Below are 22,228 nucleotides of genomic sequence, written 5' to 3'. Positions count from 1 at the left end.
ATGGACAATTATCCAATGCCAAATGCACAGGACTTGTTTGCATCGTTAGCAGGAGGACGGTTCTTTACACGTCTGGATATGAAACAAGCTTACATGCAGATGCGAGTGGATGCAAGCAGCCAAAGGTATTTGACTATCAACACTGCCAAGGGCCTGTTTGCGTACACTCGTATGCCCTTTGGTATTTCGACTGCACCCGGAATTTGGCAGCGAGCAATGGACAACGTTCTTACGGGAATGCCAGGAGTGTCCTGTTATTTAGACGACATTCTGATTGTGGGCCAATCCGAAGAACAACATGACGAACGTCTTCATCAAGTCTTGGAAAGACTGAGTCAAGCGGGACTTCGTCTGAAAAGAGAAAAGTGTGAGTTCAAGAAAACTAGAGTTGAGTACCTTGGTTACGTTGTGGATGAGCATGGACTTAGACCGGCTGAGAAAAAGCTGGCAGCAATACGACAAGCTCCAGAGCCAAGTAACACAACCGAGCTAAGGGCATTCTTAGGCCTATTGAATTATTATGGAAGGTTCTTGCCTAACCTCTCAACCATGCTACAACCACTGTATAGTCTGCTGCAGAAGAACACATCGTGGGAATGGGGTGCAAAACAAGCAAAGGCTTTCCGGCAAGCCAAACAGAATTTGTTGGAATCGGATTTCTTGACGCATTATGACTTGAAGAAACCGGTACGTCTTGCTTGCGATGCTTCATCGTATGGAGTGGGAGCCTGTCTCACACATGTAATGTCAGACGGTAGTGAGCAACCAATCGCTTTTGCTTCACGAACCTTGACCACGGCAGAAAGAGGATATGCTCAATTGGAACGAGAAGCGTTAGCACTCATCTTTGGAGTGCGACAATTTCATAAATATTTGGTGGGAAGGTCATTCACACTTGTAACTGACCATCGACCACTGTTGAAGATATTGGGTCCGAAAGAGGGAGTACCTACTCTAGCAGCGGCTCGACTACAGCGTTGGTCACTAATTCTAAGTGCTTATCAATACAACCTCGAATACACATCAGGAGTGAGCAACAAAGAAGCTGATCTACTTTCGAGACTACCCATTCCAGTCAACGTAGTGGATCCTAATGAGAAAATCTATGCTATTGATCATTGTGAGCAGTTACCTGTTACAGCGCAAGACATTGCTAAGGAACTGCAGCGAGACTCCATACTACGACAAGTTTACGAGTACACTTTGGGTGGATGGAAGCCTAATGTAAGTACACAGTTACTGCCGTATGCACGACGAGCGGATGAGCTTACAATTGAAGACGGGTGTCTACTGTGGGGGAATCGTGTAATTATTCCAACCAAGCTTCAAGGCACAGTGTTACAAGAGATTCACGAAGGTCATATTGGCCTCTGTCGAATGAAATCTCTAACACGGAGTTTCGTGTGGTGGCCAAGACTAGACCAAGATCTAGAGGAGGTAGTGAAGACTTGCACAGCATGTCAGAGTATACGGAATAAGCCGGCTCATGTGATGTCACATCCAAGGATCTACCCAGATGCGCCCTGGACTCACCTTCATGTGGATTTTGCAGAGTTCAAGGGAAAGCAATACCTTGTGGTAATTGATGCATTTACCAAGTGGCCGGAAGTCCATGAGCTCGGAATACATGCCACTACGACTCAGACAGTTGAAGCATTGAGGAGGTCATTCAGCTGCCATGGAATCCCTCAAAGGCTAGTTTCAGATAACGGGCGTCAATTCGTGGCAAGAGAGTTTCAAGACTTCGTGAGAGCGAACGGGATTAGACATCAAAGGACACCTCCGTATCACCCTGCTTCGAATGGGCAGGCAGAACGGTTCGTGCAGGAGCTCAAGAAGTCTCTGAAGATGAGGCCATCAGATCGGTCAATTAGTCATCAGATTTCGTTACTGTTGTTGAAATATCGAACAACCCCAAACACTACTACTGGGAAGACACCATCAGAACTACTGATGAAACGTGAGCTGAGAACACGGTTGACATTAGTAAGACCAGAGAGTGGACGACAAATTCGAGACAGGCAGAGAGAGAGATACGAAGAAGCAACAAAATACGTTAGAAATCTTAACCCAGGAGACACAGTGGCAGTCCTCAACACACGTCGAGATAGACGAGGGAAATGGCTGACAGGAATCATCTTACAGCGCTTGGGACCAACAAATTACATGGTGGACGTGAACAATCACCTCCGATATGTTCATATCGAACATATCAGGAGACGAGATGAAAGGAGTGTGCCTGCTGTCATAGAGACATCAGATGAGGCGGGTACTGAAACAACTACAGATATTACTTCTAATCCACGACCAACACTTGAACAGACAGGACAAACAGAACCTACTAGTCCAGTGAGAGAAGCACAACAAGCAGAAGAACCTGTTACAATAGCCACACCATCTCTTGCTGAGGGAGTTACAGCCGAAGTAAGGGGAACATCAAGTGGAACTGATCGACGTTATCCAGTTCGAGTTAATCGTCAGTTACCCCTCCGATATAGACAAAGCTAAGGAGAGAGGAGTGTGGTAGACTGGTACATAGATTGGTGAGCATGCGTAGGTTGGGGTGTCATATACTTAGATAATTAGATAAGTGACTGTTAGCACTTGTTGGATTGCTGTTGCGTTAGAGTCTGAGTATAGCATAGACTGATAGGGTGTGATAGCTTGTGCCGATCTGGAACGTAGCTTACGACTGTTATAATATATATACACTACAGTCAGGTACAGCTACACACCTCGCCCTGGTTGTTGTTGGGGAAGCATGCACGTAAAATGTATGTGCTAAACCCTTAAGTTAAAGCAAAGGACTAAACACCATGTACAGGACGGACGCCCGATGGCCGAATTCTCGTTAGCAAACGAAGAGAGGTGGAGCCTCATGATGACATCACGTTCGTCTATTGGTCAGTAATGACACCACTTCTCGTCTAGTGGTCGGAATAGCTTCATTTGCATCTCCGCTAACCAACTCTAAAGACTGTCGGTGAGTCGTACGGTCGTCGAACGACTACTATACCCTCCACCCGAAAATCCGGGCCTCGGGTAATAAGGAGGCAAGTGTCCCTTCGCCGTCCGAATCTGTCTATTAAGGCCTGTCCACACTAGACCAGAATGGATCGCGATCCTGCCGATCGCGATCCGATCGGGATAGCGAGCGTCCACACTGCGCTTTGAAAACGATACCTCCGCCTCATTTCGCTATCACGTGACTGATGACCGATGTGTATGTGTGGTTTCTTTGCTTGTAGAAAGCGTTGATACAGCGACGTAAGGTGAGCGAGAACAAAGACGGGTGAGGAGTGCTAGATGTTCCGACTACACGCGTAGCGTACGTGAAGGTAACGCCCACTATTTCTAATTGGATTCAACCGATCGCGATCGGATCGCGATCGAATCCACCTCGCGATCGAATCCACCTCGCGATGTGGATCGGACGGATCGCGATCGAGTTGCAAGTGTGGACAGCGTTGCGGTTGGATCGCGATCGGATCACGATCCAGTTGCCAGTGTGGACAGTCCTTTAGTTAGGTGTCCACAGCGAGTTGCTTGACAATGTCATGTGATGTTACACGTGACGCTGAAAAATCCTACCGCTATGTAGTCTTGCGTAGCCAGACCGTTCTTACATACGTTGATATCTAGGTGTACCTGTACTTCCTAGGATCTAAGTCCTCGTACCAGATCCTCTCACGCCGTCGTGCCTGGCTCCCGTATTCGGCGAGAGGGTCTGGTACGAGGCTAGACGCGAGACTACTTCAGCGGGCCACGCGTCACGCGTCATGCGTCACGGGTCACGCATAATTTGCCCGTACGGTACGTATGCGTATGTTCTGCATAGGTGTTAGCCTCGACACTATGCCTCCTTTCGCTTTTGGTGGTCCGACCGCGCGAGGATTCAAACAGCGCACTTTGCAAACTACGATCTACAAGTTGGAGTCTAGATCAAAAAAGTTACAAACGCGTCGATAGTCAGTTAAGCTCAATTTGTTTGGTAACCAACAATCAAAGGTTATGCGGGGCGCAATCTAGCGGATGTGACCGATGTTTGGACATTTTCTTTAGCGCACGTTAAGTGACAAAGCCTGGCCTGTGCTTCTCTGCTTTGCAGCTTCCGACGCTTGTGTTCATCACTAACTGTAAGAAAATTTTTCTTCGTGTACTTATGGTACTGCACACAAAATTTCCTAGTGCATGGACACAATAACTTTGCGTAATTGGGTGCATGGCGTTTGCGCTAGATGTTTTAGTCTCTCGCTGAATTCTGTGACGTTAGATTAATTTGATTTAGTTGAAGCATAGCAGTGTTTTCAATGATGGTTGGCGTAAAGCCTACCTAGGTCGGGCGGTTGTCTTCTCATCGCCAGTGTCCCGTATGTAGATACTGTTGCTCCAGGTTTATTATTTATTTGGGGTGATATCCAGCGTTTGCGTATACCGAAAGCAACATTGGATTGTCTTGACTTTCGCCCCTGCAATCTTGGGTCAGTAAAATTGTAAGGGTCCCCATTGCACAGACGAGGTTTCAGCATTCGGATCACACTTTGAAATCTGTTGCTCACACCCCCTGTTAGTCTAGGAAGCTTACTTGTAAAATTTATTTTTATTAGAGTTTCGATAAATACAGGCAGGCGAGTGTAAAAGTGCTTGTTTCTTGAAATTTTAGCGTGAAATGAAACCTGAATTGAAAAAGAAGCCACACATCATTGAGAAACGTGGAAAGAGATCCTCTTGTATTTCACGTTTACATCTACAAGATAGGACTCATACTAGAGCGAAATCACATGTATGCAGACAGTGTGGAAAGAAACTTTCTAGCTTGTCTAGCCTCAACGCACACATGGTAGAACACAATGGTGAAAAGCCATATGAATGCAGTGAGTGTGGAAAGAAGTTTGCGCGATCTGGTCATCTAAGAGATCATATAAGGATACACACAGGAGAAAGGCCATATGAATGCAGTGAGTGTGGAAAGAGGTTTGCTCAATTTGGTGGTCTAAGACATCATATGAGAATACATACAGGAGAAAGGCCATATGAATGCAGTGAGTGTGGAAAGAAGTTTGCTCGATCTGGTGATCTAAGAGTTCATATGAGAATACACACAGGAGAAAGGCCATATGAATGCAGTGAGTGTGGAAAGAAGTTTACTCGATCTGGTGATCTAAGAGTTCATATGAGAATGCACACAGGAGAAAGGCCATATGAATGCAGTGATTGTGGAAAGAAGTTTGCTCGATCTGGTGATCTAAAAGATCACATGAGAATACACACAGGAGGAAAGCCATATATATGCAGTGAGTGTGGAAAGAAGTTTGCTGAATTTGGTAGTCTAGGTATTCATTTCAGATCTCATCGAAGAGACAAGAAATATTATTGTGAATGTTGTGGAGAGGGGTTTGACTTTTCCGCAGGAGTTAGAAGACACCAGAAAGTTCACACACGAGAAGACACGATTGCAAAGAAGTCTATAGAATTGATATCATCTGCAAGCACGTCTCAATCCAACTGCAGTAGTACTCATTTATCTGCTCAAACTTCTGCAAGTAATGTGTTTTATATCAGTTTACTCATCATTTTATGTTGTTTTGTTGTTAGTATTTAGTGATAGAAGCTTATTCGCATTTCTATATCTTCCTGCCAACCGAGTTCGCAGTTCATCTGCTGTTTTCTCTATGTTCCACCATCCCAATATAGCTGTGACATATGGTGTGACCGAGTCTACTGGTAGCGACATGTTGGTAATTGAGAAAGTTTTAATGCCTTTATCTTATTTGCTTGCTGATTCGAAAGCAAATGATGAAGTGAATGTACGAGAGAGAGTCAATATTTCTTATGGCATTGTCAGTGCAGTAGATTATCTCCATTATCAACTGGGACTCAATCACGGTTACATCAACATCCACAATGTATTTCTCACAGTTCGACTGTGTGCCAAACTGTTAGATCCAGTGGCATCTTGTCTCATGCATGATAAGACATGTCAACCTGTTGAGTCATATGATGATGATCTGCATCAACTGATCTGTCTCCTCATCAAGTTGTATGACTCATATTCACAATTTTCATCTGTTTGTCGTCGTTTATCCAACATGATCAGTCGTGATGAGAATAAGTCAAGGGAAATGTTTGTGTCTACGACGGATCTGCTTGCGTTAATTGATGAATTGAGACACACTAGAGAATACACCTGTGGCTCACGCAGACTTGAAATATCATGGAAAACTAGGGTTTGTTGAATTGAGTTCGTTTTTGTTGTATGTGATAAGATTGACTGTTGACTGGTTGTGTTTGAAGTCGAAGCTTAGTAATACATTGTTGGAAGACATTGTTTGCGTCTGAATTACCAAACGTTGGTAGAGGATACTGATAGAGTATATTGTGTATTTTATGTTCCTGCTTTAATTATATGTTCCTGGTATAAACGCGCTAATATTGCACAGATGATCAGTAGGACTCCAGTCTCTCCCCGCCTTCGTCATTCCTCGGATTGTATCCCCCCCCCCCCCCGCTCCAGAGTGACAATTCGGGGAACGGCGGGGAGAGACTACCTCGAGTTTTAGATTATCAGTGCCACTACGTGTCTAATATTCCGTAAGACCAACATATGTACTGTACATCTCTGTGTATGTACACCTTGTTCAATAGGCCATACCCACTAGTCGTACTCGAGAGCGCCTAGCCTCGCCCAATCCACACTGGGAGGAGACAAGAGACCCCATGCACAGTACAAAGTCTAGATGTTTTGACCATTCTGTTTTAGAGCTGTGTATCTAACGCAAATCTCTGAAGCGTCTCTTTTAATTAATTAATTAAGGACGTGATACTTAGTAACTCAGTGGCGTAAGAAGATGTTCACGAGCAGGTGGATGCATGTACCGTGGATGTCACTAAGAGTAACTTGCTAGACCATAAATAGGTTTGCAAAAATCAGAAAATTTCAATTCCTACGGCGATGGGGCTGCCCCAGTTTCTACGGCAGTGTACACTTATACATAGAGGGAAACATTGGGATCTCCAGGAGAAGCATTTTTAGGCAATTATGTATGTACAATGCAAGTATGAATGTACTATGTATGTATGATCTGGTTATAGTGATCATAATTATAATTCCAATGATGAATGAATGAAAGCCTTCTCACATAATAAAGGCTAATTAACCCGAGGGTTATAGTAGTCGTCTCACCGGAAGTAGCGACTCGACAGAAATACCGACTAGCCGGAAACGACCATGTAAACAACTTTGGAATGTCTAGCGTGCGTTCACTGTTACAGTGTAGCGCTCGTGTAATCTCGACCTACGGTTGTTGGAGCTTGTCAACAAGCTAGTCTAGGCGGAGTCACGCAGGACGTTCAAATTTTGATTACTGATCATAACTTTCGAGTGTACCTTCTAGACCGTAGGCTGGTCGCAGGAATTGGAGGTGCATTTGCCAACAAAGTCTCTGTGGTTTCAATTAAATGTAATCGCACTGCGCTAAATTTTTTTGTGGATTTACCACTTTGGAAACATGGTTAAAATTGCGTTTGTATACTTGGTTCACGTAATTGTATTTGCAATTCCGCGGGCATTATCTAATAATACGTATCTGTATTCATAATTGTCTAGGTAAGACTTAGAGTTAGTAGAAAACATTAGTGTAACAGTACCGAGTCAAGTTCGAGTCTGCGAGGGTGAAGGCGAGCATAATAATCGACTACGTTGTCAAGATCTATTGGTACATCGTAGTGGATGTGAAGGAGAGCAAGGTGAGACAATCTGTCCTTACCCATGGATGCGCGCATATAGGGACGTGTTTCCACTAGGCGCACCTTAAACTAGTTTAGCTGAAATGGGTTTAATTAATAACTACATTTAATTAATACATATATTTTAATTCGATGGCTGTGAAGAAACAATAATGTATCTATGGTTGACTATATTCTAGTTATATTTCTATTGATGAATTGAGTTGGTTAAAATATCTACTAAGTTTGAATTCAATTGAAAGGTGTCTTCCCTCAATACAAGTCATTCGATTTTTGAAAACTTTTGATAGGTGTTGACATATCTGACCACCACTTTGGCAAATATGTAGTTTCACAAGTAAAACGTTACATACAAACTTCTTTTAATGCATTAATATTTTGAGAAAGTTTTTAATGATTGATATTAATATTTACATAATATAATTATATTGATTCAACTCTGGCTGTGTACAGCAAGACCTGTATGTAGCTAGTATAATATAAATGGTTGAATATTGTAAATACACACTCTTTACATTCTAATTATATTTCTATCAATGGTTTGAGTTGGGTAGATATCTACTAAGTTTGAATTCAATTGAAAGTTGTGTTCTCTCAATACAAGTCATTCAAATTTTTGAAATATGTTGACAGGTGTTGACATATCTGACCACCACTTTGGCAAATATGTAGTTACAGAAGTAGAACTTTGCATACAAACTTATAATTACTATATTAATGTTTAGAGAAAGTTTTAATGATTGATATTAATATCTACATATTACAATTATTGTGATTCAACTCTGGCTGTGGAGCAACAATATACAGTAAGACCTGTATGTAGCTATAGTATAATATGAAATGGTTGAATATTGTAAATGCCCATTCTTTACATTCTAATTATCTTTCTATCGATGGTTTGAGTTAGATAAAATATCTGCTAAGTTTGAATTCAATTGAAAGTTGTCTTCCCTCAATGCAAGTTATTTGAATTTTTGAAATCTGTCGACAAGTAATGACATACCTGACCACCACTTTGGCAAATATGTAGTTTCAGAAGTAAAACTTTGCACACATACTTCTATTTACTATATCAATCTTTTGAGAAAGTTTTAATGATTGCTATTGATATCTACGTATTACAATTATTTTGATTCAACTCTGGCTGTGTACAGCAAAACCTGAAGGTAGCTATAGTATAATATAAAATAGTTGAATATTGTAATTACACATTCTTTACGTTCTAGTTACATTTCTATCGATGGTTTGAATTGGGTAAGATATCTACTAAGTTTGAATTTCATTGAAAGTTGTCTTCCCTCAATACAAGTCATTCGAATTTTTGTAATGTTGACAAGTGTGGACATATCTGACCACCACTTTGGCAAATATGTAGTTTTACAAGTAAAACTTTGCATACAAACTTCTATTTACTGTACTAATAATTTGAGAAAGTTTTAATGATTGATATTAATATGTACATAATATAATTATATTGATTCAACTCTGGCAGTGGAGCTACAAACAGCGAGACCTGTATGTAGCTGTAGTATAATATAAAATGGTTGAATATTGTAAATACACATTCTTTACATTCTAGTTATATTTCTATTGGTGGTTTGAATTGGGTAAGATATCTACTAAGTTTGAATTTAATTGAAAGTTGTCTTCCCTCAATACAAGTCATTCCAATTTTTGAAATGTTGACAAGTGTGGACATATCTGACCACAACTATGGCAAATATGTAGTTTCAATATTAACATCTACCTTTAGTACAATTACTTTGAGCCAACTGACCGTCAAATCAAGAAAGCAGGACAGCAAAATCTTGATGTAGCTATGTTATATAGTTGACTATAGATTGATACACAGACTTTCCATTCTAGTTATATTTGTATCAATTAAGTTCACATGCAGCGTGGTCTCTATGATTACAGATCTACTTCAATATCATTGAGAGTTTCAACAATTACATGTCTCCCCGTACAATTAAGTATTGATGCACACTTGCAAAGTAATCTATTTACAGAAAGTAGCTCAGCCTTTGCGCTAACTACAGGTCTCGGCCAGTTTGTGATCACATCGTCTTGCATAGCTGCTTCAACAAGAACACAAGGACCAACATTTCTTAGTGGATGAACAACTGACGCTGTTAGATCATGTTCAAACTTCTCATCCTTCCAGCTAGGTTCCAACAGACAGAAATATGTACAATATTTCAGCATTTGCATCATCGTCTCTTGTAAACTTGTATAATTGTCTCTCCTAAATAGTGTGTCATACTTCGATGAAGAATATTGACCATTTCCTATACAACCAATTTTGTGAATGTGAGAACATCTATCTCAACAGAGAAGCTGGCATCAAACAGACCCTTCAAGTCATCTGGGACTCTATGTGACATCTCCCAGTCTCAATGATGTTTGCTTTCTAAAAAGACACAGGTGAAAGAACAAATGTATCTTCTAAGAGGATTCAACATGTTACCACTGCAAATTTACGTTCCTTAATTAATGAAAGCATAAACGTGTATGTGTGTGTGTGTGTGTGTGTGTGTGTGTGTGTGTGTGTGTGTGTGTGTGTGTGTGTGTGTGTGTGCATGTGTTACTTTCTCCGTTGTGTTAGCGCTGGTTCGATTCTTCTATCCGGGAGATCCGCTTTCCATGAGCACGAGCTTTGGTGAGCTGTAAACAAAGTGTTTAGAAACAAGCAGAAGCATAGATAGATCAAAGAGTAACTTTACTAGCTAGAGTATCACTATAGTTGTTGAATAAATATAACTGTTAAAAGTAAATTACCGAGGAAACAGCGACGAATTCACTCCATTCGCGCATCTGCATAGCCTCGTCCCCAGACTCTCTCGCGCCTGGAATTGTCATACGGGCACCGGACAAGACTAGCGCGAGAGAGTCTGGGGACGAGGCTACATCTACACAGCCACACCGACTAGTTTCCTTGGCACGCATGCGTAAATAACCTACATTGTCTGGACAGCGAGCGGTCGTCTCACGAGCATGATCTCATGAGGCTCATGAGAAAAGATCAAGAGCTTCACGAGGCAAGATCAGGAGGCTCATGACAAAAGTCAGGGTCGAGATTCACGAGAAAAGGTCAGATCTCATGATCTCGTACGCATGAACTTCGGCTCATGAGCCATAATTCTCACGAGGATTATCCCAATTTCCTCATGAGAAAGGGGCGTATCTCATGAGGAAATTGGGACAAAGCTCATGATATTTTCTGCATGGGTTTGCTGATATGTATTATAGTTTGATGTTGAAATATATGTATTGACAGACAGACAGACAGACAGACAGACAGACAGACAGACAGACAGACAGACAAACAGACAGAGAGACAGATAGATAGACAGACAGACAGACAGACACAGACAGACAGCCAGGGTCTTTTTGTTTGTGTAGTTTTTAGAGTTATTTAGTTTAAATCATCATATAATTTGTAATAGTAATGATTTATTGCAAAAAATTTGAGACAAACAGGCAGACAGACAGCTGATTTTTAGCGTAGTCTGTACTAATGTTTTGTATAAAAATATATGTATTAACAGACAGACATACAGACAGACAAACAGGCAGACAGACAGACAAACAGACAGACAGACATACAGACAGACAGACAGACAGACAGGCAGGCAGGCAGACAGATCAGACAGACAGACAGACAGACAGACAAACAATGCAGACAGACAGACAGACAGACCATGTACGTTGTGAGATCTTCCTCTACCCATATTGTCTACTTCTTTGTATCAGCATTGTCATCATGGATTGTACGCATCTTTACCTCGCGTCAGCTAGCGCTAGGCGTCTTCTATGGTGGCCATGTACGTTGTGATGTCCATCCACGTTATCATTGTAATTAAGACCCTGCTAGGGTCAACTGTAGTGTATCATGCATTATTTAGTTTGATTTAGCCTGTAATAGTTCTGATTTATAAAAATATAATACCATTTACAGACAGATCGACAGACAGACAAACAAAAAGCTGGGTAGTAGCATAATGCTTTAGCTGCTATATGTGTGTATATACACATATGTGTATTTTCATGTAGCTTGCAAACTTTTCTTTTTTGCCTTTTGCTGATATGTATTATAGTTTGATGTTTGAAATATATGTATTGATGGACAGACAGACAGACAGACAGACAGACAGACAGACAGATATTCACTGTATGGTAGTATTGATGTTGAAAATAAGAAAAAGACATACATACAGACAGACAGACACAGACAGACAGCCAGGGTCTTTTTGTTTGTGTAGTTTTTAGAGTTATTTAGTTTAAATCATCATATAGTTTGTAATAGTAATGATTTATGACAATATATTTGAGACAAACAGACAGACATACATACATACATACATACATACATACATACAGACAGACAGACAGACAGACAGACAGACAGACAGACAGACAGACAGCTGATTTTTAGCGTAGACTGTAATAATGTCTTGTATAAGAAATATATGTATTAACAGACATACATACATACAGACAAACAGACAGACTGACTGACAGACAGACAGACGGACAGACAGACAGACAGACAGAAACACAGACAGACAGACAGACAGACAGACAGACATAAAGCTGAGTAGTAGCATAATTTTTTAGCTGCTCTGTGTACACATGTGTATTTTCATGTAGCTTGCAAACTTTACTTTTTTTGCCTTTTGCTGATATGTATTATAGTTTGATTTTGAAATATATGCTAACTGAAAATTATCTAGTCACTTAGACAGAACACTACAATGCATAGAAAGAGATTCAAAAATTTATCTGAAGAATGAGATGCTTAATATTTTGCATTGCGTGTATAGAGTGTGTGAAGAATATTGGAAGGTGGCTCAGGGAATGACATGTCAAAGTACTCTCTAGCAAAATCTAGCGACTGCTGTGACATTTCTTACCAGATTTATGATGTTTGTTTACCAGTTTACAATGCTGTATACGCATAACTCAAATCTTAACCATTACCAGTTGGATATACACACATGGGCATAATTATGGAGCCACCCCCATATCAGCTGAGGCATGGAAATCAACAGAAATTGCAGATCTATGAATATACTGCTGACCCGCTGCTTCTGCGTCAAATCATGCTATTTGAGTATTCATATTGTTCTGATATTGACAACCCGTAGCAACAAAAAGATTAAAAGAATGACCAGACTAACGACCACCGCCAGCATAACCATGTCCAAACCGTTCGTGTTGTGACGTCACGAGAGCAGACGAGAATGGACTCATAATATGCAAAAAAAGTAAATTGAAACGTATAGCCTCTATTTAATCTTTGAGTACGTCTTCTGACATAAACAAAGTCATTTTATTGTTTAGAAGCTTTTGAAAAAGATTAACTTTCAAATCTACTGGTTAAACTGACAGCAAGAAGCAGTCATGTCATTGTGTATCTCAACAGGTCACACATCACCTGCAATCTCAGACATGCGGATGGCACAATTGGAGCCATTACCTCACCATTATGACTTGTTTTAATTTACTAAAAAATGCAGCTGTCACTGTAGATGCATGTACTTGCAGTGTCTGAAAAATTCCAATAATTCTTTAATCTAAGTCACATGCTCATGGTGGCTCAATAATTATGCCCATCTCTGTAACAGTGTACGCTCTAGATGTTGAAGAAAGTGACATGATAATGTTTTGTGCTTGTATATACGTAGTTCCATTTGTGGTCAGTTTGAGCATGGTATAAGATGCTGTGAAAAAGAGAAAATTGTGGGGAATCATGCGGTTTTGTGCGATTGAGGCTCATCGCAATTCCACATATAATATCATAATTTGAATTTGTAGTCATTATCCCAGTTGCAGCAGACCATAGTAGAGTGTGAGTACTGTAATAGATTGAAGGTCATTGATTCGGTTACATAAATATTATTTTTGTATCACAAGACTGATCAAAAGCCAGAACGTATTGTGGGGAAACCAGCTGTGGCATATGCAAAAAACATTCCCATCCCGTACATCTCTGTATGACTAATAGCTCAAGTGGTAAGTCATACATTTGATGAACAAGCAGACATAATCTGTAACTCCCCAAGTGACTTGTGAGGTACTTAACAACGTACATGCGTCATCAACTGCTCCATCTCATCATAGTAAAGAAACACCTCTTTTTGGTATTTATCAAGTTTTGAAACTAGAATTACTGATTTAACAGCTAATCCTCATATACGGAGCCCTATCTGAGAGCAACTCCTAATCTAACAGCCAGGGACACAACAAATGGCAGATCGCTCAAGTGAGCATTATAGATATGAGTAGATACACACATGATGTATGCAAATTTATTCAGAAATCCCTTTCAGTATCGCTGGTCACCCAAAAGATCCTGCAAATAATCTATCAAATTTACAAAGTACAATAGCTGAAAGCACTACGAGTCAAAATGCAATGCAGCTATATCAACTTAGTTGCACTCATTTCTTCAGAAAACTGGTCACGGCAGCTCCCTGAAGGAAAGGCACTTTCTGTGTAACTCTGTGGAGAATCTCAAAAGATGAACTAAAAATTCTGACTTACAAGTGCAGTACATACAACTGAGACATTGCATGCAAGTACCTTATGGAGATCCAGAAATGTTAATTAATCGAAACATAGGTGACTTATGCCTAAACCACACATGTAATTCGTCTTCTGGCAGGTGCAATAATGGAAGTTATCCAGGTTACTCATCTAGAATCTGCAACAACCAGAATAAAGAAGTTACTTTGACTCTATTTACAATATTGAATGTGTTAATTAATCAAAGAAAATAAAATGTATTAAATCAATAAATATTAACTGCAATAATCAATCAACATTTACTATATAAATCAATAAATAATAATCACATACAACATCTAATACTAAAACTCTATTTACCAATCAATATTGACCATATAAATTAAAAAACATTGACTGTAGACATCAATCAAAACTTCCACCACTAAATATTAGCTCACCAATACATATTAACTGAATTCACAACAACTGATGTCCTGGATTCTTCATATTCCTTGTTATAAAGAGAGGAACAGATTGTAGTTAGAGTGTTTAGAATAAGTGTTCAGAACAAGTCATTCCTGTTTTATGTCCAGCAAACTGTGCACCCACTAGAGAAATAGGCATCTTCATTTTGTGTGTTTTAATTTTATTGTTAAAATAGATCATGGATTGCTTTTATGTATTTTAGGCTAATGAAAAACTGCGTTCTGTGGCAACAGACTGTCCAGATCAACAACTTCCTGCATGTTTGCCATACATTTCTTATGCAAACAAATTAATTGCAGAATACATGATTAGTATAAACAGGTTCTTCTGCAATAGTTACTAGTATGTATGTATGTATGTATGTATGTATGTATATATATACACTTATAAATTATAAATTACTATTTATTAAATCACATTTAAGGTTTAAAAATAATACCATAAATACATAAATTGTGCTTTAATGTTACTAAATACATTATCCTAATAAATTAATAATTAGTTAATTAATTAACAAACATCAATTAACTAGCAAAATGTACAAACCTCTGCTGTCTTGCATGCTAACTGCATCCTGTAAAGCTTTTCTGGAGTCAATTGTTTCTGGAGAAAGTCATTTTCTGCAAAGAAAACCGTTTGTAGCAACCAACATTCACCGTATTGGGGCTCTCCTTTCACAAGCCACTGTTGCTTACTCAGTGTGGTAACTGCTCGCAGAGAAAGCGCAATTCCCACGAACAGTCAGCATAACAACACATTTCGAACTACTAGCCATGTGTGCACGTGAGAATAGTCTACCATGCACGTGCAAGATAAACTTATCCCGGCTATATATCCGGGATGTGTGTATGAAGTGAACCCCCCAAAAATTTGCCCGTATTCGGCGAGAGGGTCTGGTTCGAGGCTAGACGCGAGACTGCTTCAGCGTGTCACGCGTCACGCATAATTTGTCCGTACGGTACCTAGGCGTAAGTTGTGCCTAAGTGTTTTACCAAACAGCACGCTTTGCAAACTACGATCTACAAGTTGGAGTCTAGATCAAAAAAAGTTACAAATGCGTCGATAGTCAGTAAAAAGCTCAATTTGATTGTTGGGTACAACAATCAAAGCTATGCGGGGCGCAATCTAGCGGATGTGGCCGAAATGATTGGACATGGTCTTTAGCGCACGTTAAGTGACAAAGCCTGATCTGTGCTTCTCTGCTTGCAGCCTCCGACGCTTGTATTCATCACTAGCTGTAAGAAAATTTTTCTTTGTGTACTTAAGATACTCTACACAAATTTTCCTATTGCATGGACACAATAACTTTGCGTAATTGGGTGCATGGCGTTTGCGCTAGACGTTTTAGTCTCTCGCTGAATTCTATGACGTTATATTAATTTGATTTAGTTGAAGCATAGTAGTGTTTTCAATGATGGGCTGCGTAAAGCCTTTTTTTAGTATAGGTCGAGCGGTTGTCTGCTCATCGCCAGTGTCCCGTATGTAGATACTGTTGCTCCAGGTTTATTATTTATTTGGGGTGATACCCAGCGTTTGCGTATACCGAAATCAACATTGGATTGTTTTGACTTTTGCCCCTGCAATCTTGGATCAGTAAAATTTTTAAGGGTCCCCATTGCACAGATGGAGGTTTCAGCATTCGGATCACACTTTGAAATCTGTTGCTCACACACACTTGTAAGTCTAGGAAGCTTACTTGTAAAATTTATTTTTATTAGAGAATCTATAAATACAGGCAGGCGAGTGTAGAAGTGCTTGTTACTTGAAATTTTAGCGTGAAATGAAACCTAAATTGAAAAAGAAGCCACACATCATTGAGAAACGCGGAAAGAGATTCTCTTCTACTTCACTTTTACATCTACACAATAGGACTCATACTAGAGTGAAATCACATGTATGCAGACAGTGTGGAAAGAAATTTTCTAGTTTGTTTAACCTTAACGCACACATGGTAGTGCACACTGGTGAAAAGCCATACGAATGCAGTGAGTGTGGAAAGAAGTTTGCTCGATCTGGTGATCTAAAATGTCATATGAGAATACACACTGGTGAAAAGCTATATGAATGCAGTGACTGTGGAAAGAAGTTTTCTCAATCTGGTGGTCTAAAACGTCATATGAGAATACACACAGGAGAAAGGCCATATGAGTGCAGTGAGTGTGGAAAGAAGTTTGCTCGATCTGGTGATCTAAAATGTCATATGAGAATACACACTGGTGAAAAGCTATATGAATGCAGTGACTGTGGAAAGAAGTTTTCTCAATCTGGTGGTCTAAAATGTCATATGAGAATACACACAGGAGGAAGGCCATATGAGTGCAGTGAGTGTGGAAAGAAGTTTACTCATTCTAGTGGTCTAAAATATCATATGAGAATACACACAGGAGGAAGGACATATGATTGCAGTGAGTGTGGAAAGAAGTTTACTCAATCTCGTAGTCTAAAATGTCATATGAGAATACACACAGGAGAAAGGCCATATGAATGCAGTGAGTGTGGAAAGAAGTTTACTCTATCTGGTGATCTAAAATGTCATATGAGAATACACACAGGAGAAAGGCCATATGAATGCAGTGAGTGTGGAAAGAAGTTTACTCAATCTGGTGGTCTAAAATGTCATATGAGAATACACACAGGAGAAAGGCCATATGAATGCAGTGAGTGTGGAAAGAAGTTTACTCAATCTGGTGATCTAAAATGTCATATGAGAATACACACAGGAGAAAGGCCATATGAATGCAGTGAGTGTGGAAAGAAGTTTACTCAATCTGGTGGTCTAAAATGTCATATGAGAATACACACAGGAGAAAGGCCATATGAATGTAGTGAATGTGGAAAGAAGTTTGCTCAATTTGGCAGTTTAGGTATTCATTTAGGATCACATCGAAGAGACAAGAAATATTATTGTGAATGTTGTGGAGGAGGGTTTGACTCTTCTGCAGGAGTTAGAAGACATCAGAAAGTTCACACTCGAGAAGACACAATTGCAAAGAAGTCCATAGATTTGATATCATCTGCAAGCACGTCTCAATCCAACTGCAGTAGTACTCATTTATCTGCTCAGACTTCTGCAAGTAATGTGTTTTATATCAGTTTACTCATCATTTTATGTTATTTTGTTGTTAGTGTTTAGTGACAGAAGCTTATTCGCATTTCTATACATTCCTGCCAACCGAGTTCGCAGTTCATCTGCTATTTTCTCTATGTTCCACCATCCCAACATAGCTGTGACATATGGTGTGACCGTGTCTACTGGTAGTGATATGTTGGTAATTGAGAAAGTTTTAACGCCTTTATCTTATTTGCTTGTTGATTCGAAAGCGAATGATGAAGTGAATGTACGAGAGAGAGTCAATATTTCTTATGGCATTGTTAGTGCAGTAGATTATCTCCATTATCAACTGGGACTCAATCATGGTTACATCAACATCCACAATGTATTTCTCACAGTTCGACTGTGTGCCAAACTGTTAGATCCGGTGGCATCTTGTCTCATGCATGATAGGATATGTCAACCTGTTGAGTCGTATGATGATGATCTACATCAACTAATCTGTCTCCTCATCAAGTTGTATGACTCATATTCACAATTTTCATCTGTTTGTCGTCGTTTATCCAACATGATCAGTTGTGATGAGAATAAGTCAAGGGAAATGTTTGTGTCTACGACAGAGCTACTTGAGTTAATTGATGAATTGAGACATACTAGAGAATACACTTGTGGCTCACGCAGACTTGAAATATCATGGAAAACTAGGGTTCGTTGAATTGAGTTCGTTTCTGTTTTATCTGATAAGATCGACTGTTGACTGGTTGTGTTTGAAGTTGAAGCTTAGTAATGCATTGGTGGAAGACATTGTTTGCGTATGAATTACCAAACGTTGGTAGAGGATACTGATAGAGTATATTGTTTATTTTATGTTCCTGCTTTAATTATATGTTTCTGGTATAAACGCGCTATTATTACACAGATGATCAGTAGGACTCGAGCCAATCTCTCCCCGCCTTCGTCATTCCTCGGATTGTACCCCTGCTCCAGATTGACAATTCGGGGAACGGCGGGGAGAGACTAGCTCGAGTTTTAGATGATTTGTGCCCCTAGACCTCCAATATTCCATAAGACCAACACGTGTACTCTACATCTCTGTGTATGTACATCTTGTCTAATAGCCCATACCCACTAGTCCTACTAGAGAGCGACTAGCCATATCCCAATCCACACTGGGAGGAGACAAGAGACCCCATGCACAGTACAAAGTCTAGATGTTTTGACCATTCTATTGTAGAGCTGTGTATTTAACGCAAATCTATGATTTGTCTCTTAAAATTAATTAATTAAGGACGTGACTAATTAGTTAGTAACTCAGTGGCGTAGACGATGTTCACGAGCGTGGGGATGCATGTACCGTGAATGTCATTATGAATATCTTGCCAGATCGTAAATGTAGTTGCAAAAGTCAGAAAATTTCAATTTATTTAACAATGGGGCTGCCCCGATTTCTACGCCAGTGTACACATAGAGTTAGACGGAAACACAGGGATCTCCAGGAGAAGCATTTTAGGCAAGTATGTATGTATTATGCAAGTACTAATGTATTATGGATGTATTATCTGGTTATAGTGATCATAATAATAAACCCAATGATGAATCAATGAAAGCCTTCTCACAATTAGAGGATAATTAACCCTAGGGTTATAGTAGTCGTCTCACCGAAAGTAGCGACTCGACGTAAATACCGACTCGACGGAAATGACCATGTAAACAACTTTGGAATGTGCAGCGTCCGTACATTCAGTTACAGTGTAGCGCTCGTGTAATCTCGACCTACGGTTGTTGGAGCTTGTCAGCCAGCTAGTCTAGGCGGAGTCACGCAGGACGTTCAAATTTTGATCACTGATCATAACTTTCGAGTGTACCTTCAAAGTCCTAGCAGAGAGTAACCTAAATTGATGCTAGGACTGTCTGTCCTTTCTCAGTCACCTGTATAACAAGTGTTTAGTGTGACTCAGCCACTTGTACACAAGTTTTGGGATGCTGGTGTTTACTTGTAGTGACGTGTACGCGTTGCTAATCAATTTGTACATGCTTACATGTAATACTAAAATTTTTAGTAAGTGCTTTCCAGTACATGTGCAGCAGCTGTTTGGTGTTGTTAACCCTATAGACGTTGTTGTGATTGGAGTACGTACACCCGTGCCTCGTTGTGTAGGCTAAAATGATCAATCGTTCGGTATTCTAGCTAGGAACACACGCCTACTGTTAGGTAAGTTTCCTGCTTTGCAGTGCGTTTGGAAGCACATTGCTGATTCCACTCATGACCGGATCCGGAGGGGAGTTCAAGGGGTTGAAACCCCCTCTTTTCCAATAGGCGTTGTTCAATAATTTCATATAATTTCATTAGAAAAGAGAAAATTAGTAATGCTATAAATATCTGCTACCAGGTGAACCCCCTCTTTCCAAATTCCTGGATCCTGCCCTGCTACTGTACAACCAAGGTACCCGGAACTGGAAAGGAGTCAATTTCTCGTCGCCTAGGGTTCACCACAGTTAGTGCTCCCTTTCATTGAAAGAGGACAATTAGAGATAAATAACAGCGTGCTGGATGACGGCTGATCACTGCACACCAGATGTGTTTGAGTACACACACACACACACACACACACACACACACACACACACACACACACACACACACACACACACACACACACACACACACACACACACACACACACACACACACACAACACACACATAAACACACACCAGCACGCACACACGCACGCACGCACACACACACACACACACACACACACACACACACACATCAACTATATCTGAAATAAATTCTGACATGACTAATAGTGTTGTTTATATTTGTTTATGCGTGTTTGATTGTATAGTACCATATACACTTGTTATATATTTATGCTCACATGCATCTATGCAATATTTCCCTAAGTCTATTTTTGCTTTAGTTTATATGCAGAATTCTGGAGAATTGAGTAATAGTGGACCTGGTCCAACCATCGCTCTACTTGATTGAATTCAGAGCCACATAGAAAGAATAATTGCTGTGATAAGCTTGTAAGGTACTGTAAGTTAACTTTCAAGAATTTCAAATTCTTCGTTAGTAGGCCTACTATAAAAGAGGAAACGAGTGTATAAGCAAAAATTAGACTTATGGATAATCCTTATGTATAGGCATGCAATGTATATATACCTGTCATTTAGATTCACAGTTACTGTGTTGGTTGTGGTGCCTAGAAACGCATACATTAGTGGTACAGACTACTGTTCTATTTCACGAATGTCTTAAATTCTTTTTAGCATCTTACTCTTTCTGTAGAATTTTCGAATTAGTAATATGACAGTTACTAACAGAAAAGCCAAAGTTGCTGCTGCCACAAGTACGTACTTCCAGCATGGAAATTCTGTCATGAAATAAGACAAGTCACGTGATATAACGTCAGCGGACTAAATTTGTTCATACCTTTAGTGGTGGAATTAGAATTAGTGCTGAGCGTGCTGTTGTCGAGTTCTTCGATATGAATACCGTTGTTTTCAAAAGCGGTGGGTGTTATTTCTAGTCGTGAATCCGTCGTTGGATATACTGCGGTCTTCTTCGAATTCTCTAGCCAGTTTATTAAAAGTATGGTCTCTGGCCGGCTTGCTGCAATTGTGCTTTCTAGCCGGTTTGCTGCAGTTCTGGCTTCTAGCCGGTTTGCTGCAATTGTACTTTCTGACCGAATTGTAGTTTCTGGTCGGTTTGCAACATTTGTAGTTTTTGGTAGGTTTGTTGCAATTGTTGTAGTTTCTGTCCGGTTTGCTGCAATTGTAGTTTCTGGCCGGTTTGCTACAATTGTGCTTTCTGGTCGGTTTGCTGCAATTGTACTTTCTGACCGAATTATTGTAGTTTCTGTCCGGTTTGCTGCAATTGTAGTTTTTGGTCGGTTTGTTGCAATTGTTGTAGGTTCTGGCCAGTTTGCTACAATTGTGCTTTCTTGCCGGTTTGCTGCAGTTCTGGTTTCTGACCGGTTTGCTGTAATTGTACTTTCTGACCGAATTATTGTAGTTTCTGGCCGGTTTGCTGCATTAGTAGTTTTTGGTTGGTTTGTTGCAATTATTGTAGTTTCTGGCTGGTTTGCCGCAATTGTAGTTTCTGGCCGGTTTGTTGCAATTGTTGTAGTTTCTGGCCGGTTTGCTGCAATTGTAGTTTTTGGTCGGTTTGTTGCAATTGTTGTAGTTTCTAGACGGTTTGCTGTAATTTTAGTTTTGGGTTGGTTTGTTGCAATTGTAGCTTTTGGTTGGTTTGCTGCAATGGTAGCTTTTGGTCGGTTTGTTGCAATTGTAGTTTTTGGCCAGTGTACTACAATTGCGCTTTCTTGCCCATTTGCTGCAGTTCTGGTTTCTGACCGGTTTGCTGCAATTGTACTTTCTGACCGAATTGTTGTAGTTTCTGGCCGGTTTGCTACAATTGTGGTT

At 40.1% G+C, this 22,228-nt stretch overlaps 5 protein-coding genes and 2 long non-coding RNA genes across 8 annotated transcripts; 5 read left to right on the top strand and 2 right to left on the bottom strand.

The window, feature by feature from the left end:
* Positions 1-2,111, top strand: LOC134177667 (uncharacterized protein K02A2.6-like). Its single transcript, XM_062644441.1, has 2 exons — positions 1-2,021; positions 2,075-2,111. The coding sequence occupies exons 1-2, from the start codon at positions 1-3 to the stop codon at positions 2,109-2,111; spliced, it is 2,058 nt and encodes a 685-aa protein (XP_062500425.1).
* A 42-nt stretch (positions 2,112-2,153) lies between these two features.
* On the top strand, positions 2,154-2,629 carry LOC134177556 (uncharacterized). The gene has a single exon (XM_062644335.1). The coding sequence runs from the start codon at positions 2,167-2,169 to the stop codon at positions 2,506-2,508; it is 342 nt and encodes a 113-aa protein (XP_062500319.1). The 5' UTR covers positions 2,154-2,166; the 3' UTR covers positions 2,509-2,629.
* Positions 2,630-4,066: 1,437 nt separating this feature from the next.
* LOC134176731 (zinc finger protein 391-like) lies at positions 4,067-6,424 on the top strand. The gene is made up of 3 exons (XM_062643387.1): positions 4,067-4,136; positions 4,664-5,543; positions 5,596-6,424. The coding sequence occupies exons 2-3, from the start codon at positions 4,670-4,672 to the stop codon at positions 6,234-6,236; spliced, it is 1,515 nt and encodes a 504-aa protein (XP_062499371.1). The 5' UTR covers positions 4,067-4,136; positions 4,664-4,669; the 3' UTR covers positions 6,237-6,424.
* A 3,183-nt stretch (positions 6,425-9,607) lies between these two features.
* Positions 9,608-10,573, bottom strand: LOC134177415 (uncharacterized). 2 transcript variants are annotated; one of them, XR_009969506.1, is made up of 4 exons: positions 10,525-10,573; positions 10,335-10,410; positions 10,100-10,156; positions 9,608-10,034 (listed from the first exon to the last, which is right to left on the bottom strand). It is a non-coding gene; the product is annotated as an uncharacterized LOC134177415 (long non-coding RNA). The 2 variants fall into 2 exon arrangements; XR_009969505.1 differs by having other exon boundaries at positions 10,335-10,564.
* Positions 10,574-10,726: 153 nt separating this feature from the next.
* Positions 10,727-13,482, top strand: LOC134177468 (uncharacterized). Its single transcript, XR_009969523.1, has 3 exons — positions 10,727-10,836; positions 12,570-12,616; positions 12,685-13,482. It is a non-coding gene; the product is annotated as an uncharacterized LOC134177468 (long non-coding RNA).
* Positions 13,483-16,288: 2,806 nt separating this feature from the next.
* On the top strand, positions 16,289-18,637 carry LOC134176756 (gastrula zinc finger protein XlCGF57.1-like). The gene is made up of 3 exons (XM_062643417.1): positions 16,289-16,419; positions 16,517-17,816; positions 17,869-18,637. The coding sequence occupies exons 1-3, from the start codon at positions 16,366-16,368 to the stop codon at positions 18,507-18,509; spliced, it is 1,995 nt and encodes a 664-aa protein (XP_062499401.1). The 5' UTR covers positions 16,289-16,365; the 3' UTR covers positions 18,510-18,637.
* Positions 18,638-20,624: 1,987 nt separating this feature from the next.
* Positions 20,625-21,839, bottom strand: LOC134177666 (integumentary mucin A.1-like). The gene is made up of 5 exons (XM_062644440.1): positions 21,827-21,839; positions 21,237-21,785; positions 21,082-21,177; positions 20,967-21,006; positions 20,625-20,885 (listed from the first exon to the last, which is right to left on the bottom strand). The coding sequence occupies exons 1-5, from the start codon at positions 21,837-21,839 to the stop codon at positions 20,846-20,848; spliced, it is 738 nt and encodes a 245-aa protein (XP_062500424.1). The 3' UTR covers positions 20,625-20,845.
* Between the last annotated feature and the right edge of the window lie 389 nt (positions 21,840-22,228).

The sequence above is a fragment of the Corticium candelabrum genome, chromosome 3 (genome assembly GCF_963422355.1).
Source record: "Corticium candelabrum chromosome 3, ooCorCand1.1, whole genome shotgun sequence".
Taxonomy (NCBI): Eukaryota; Metazoa; Porifera; class Homoscleromorpha; order Homosclerophorida; family Plakinidae; genus Corticium; species Corticium candelabrum.
Note: the sequence above shows the minus strand (reverse complement) of the source record. Positions and strands in the feature narration are given on the sequence as shown.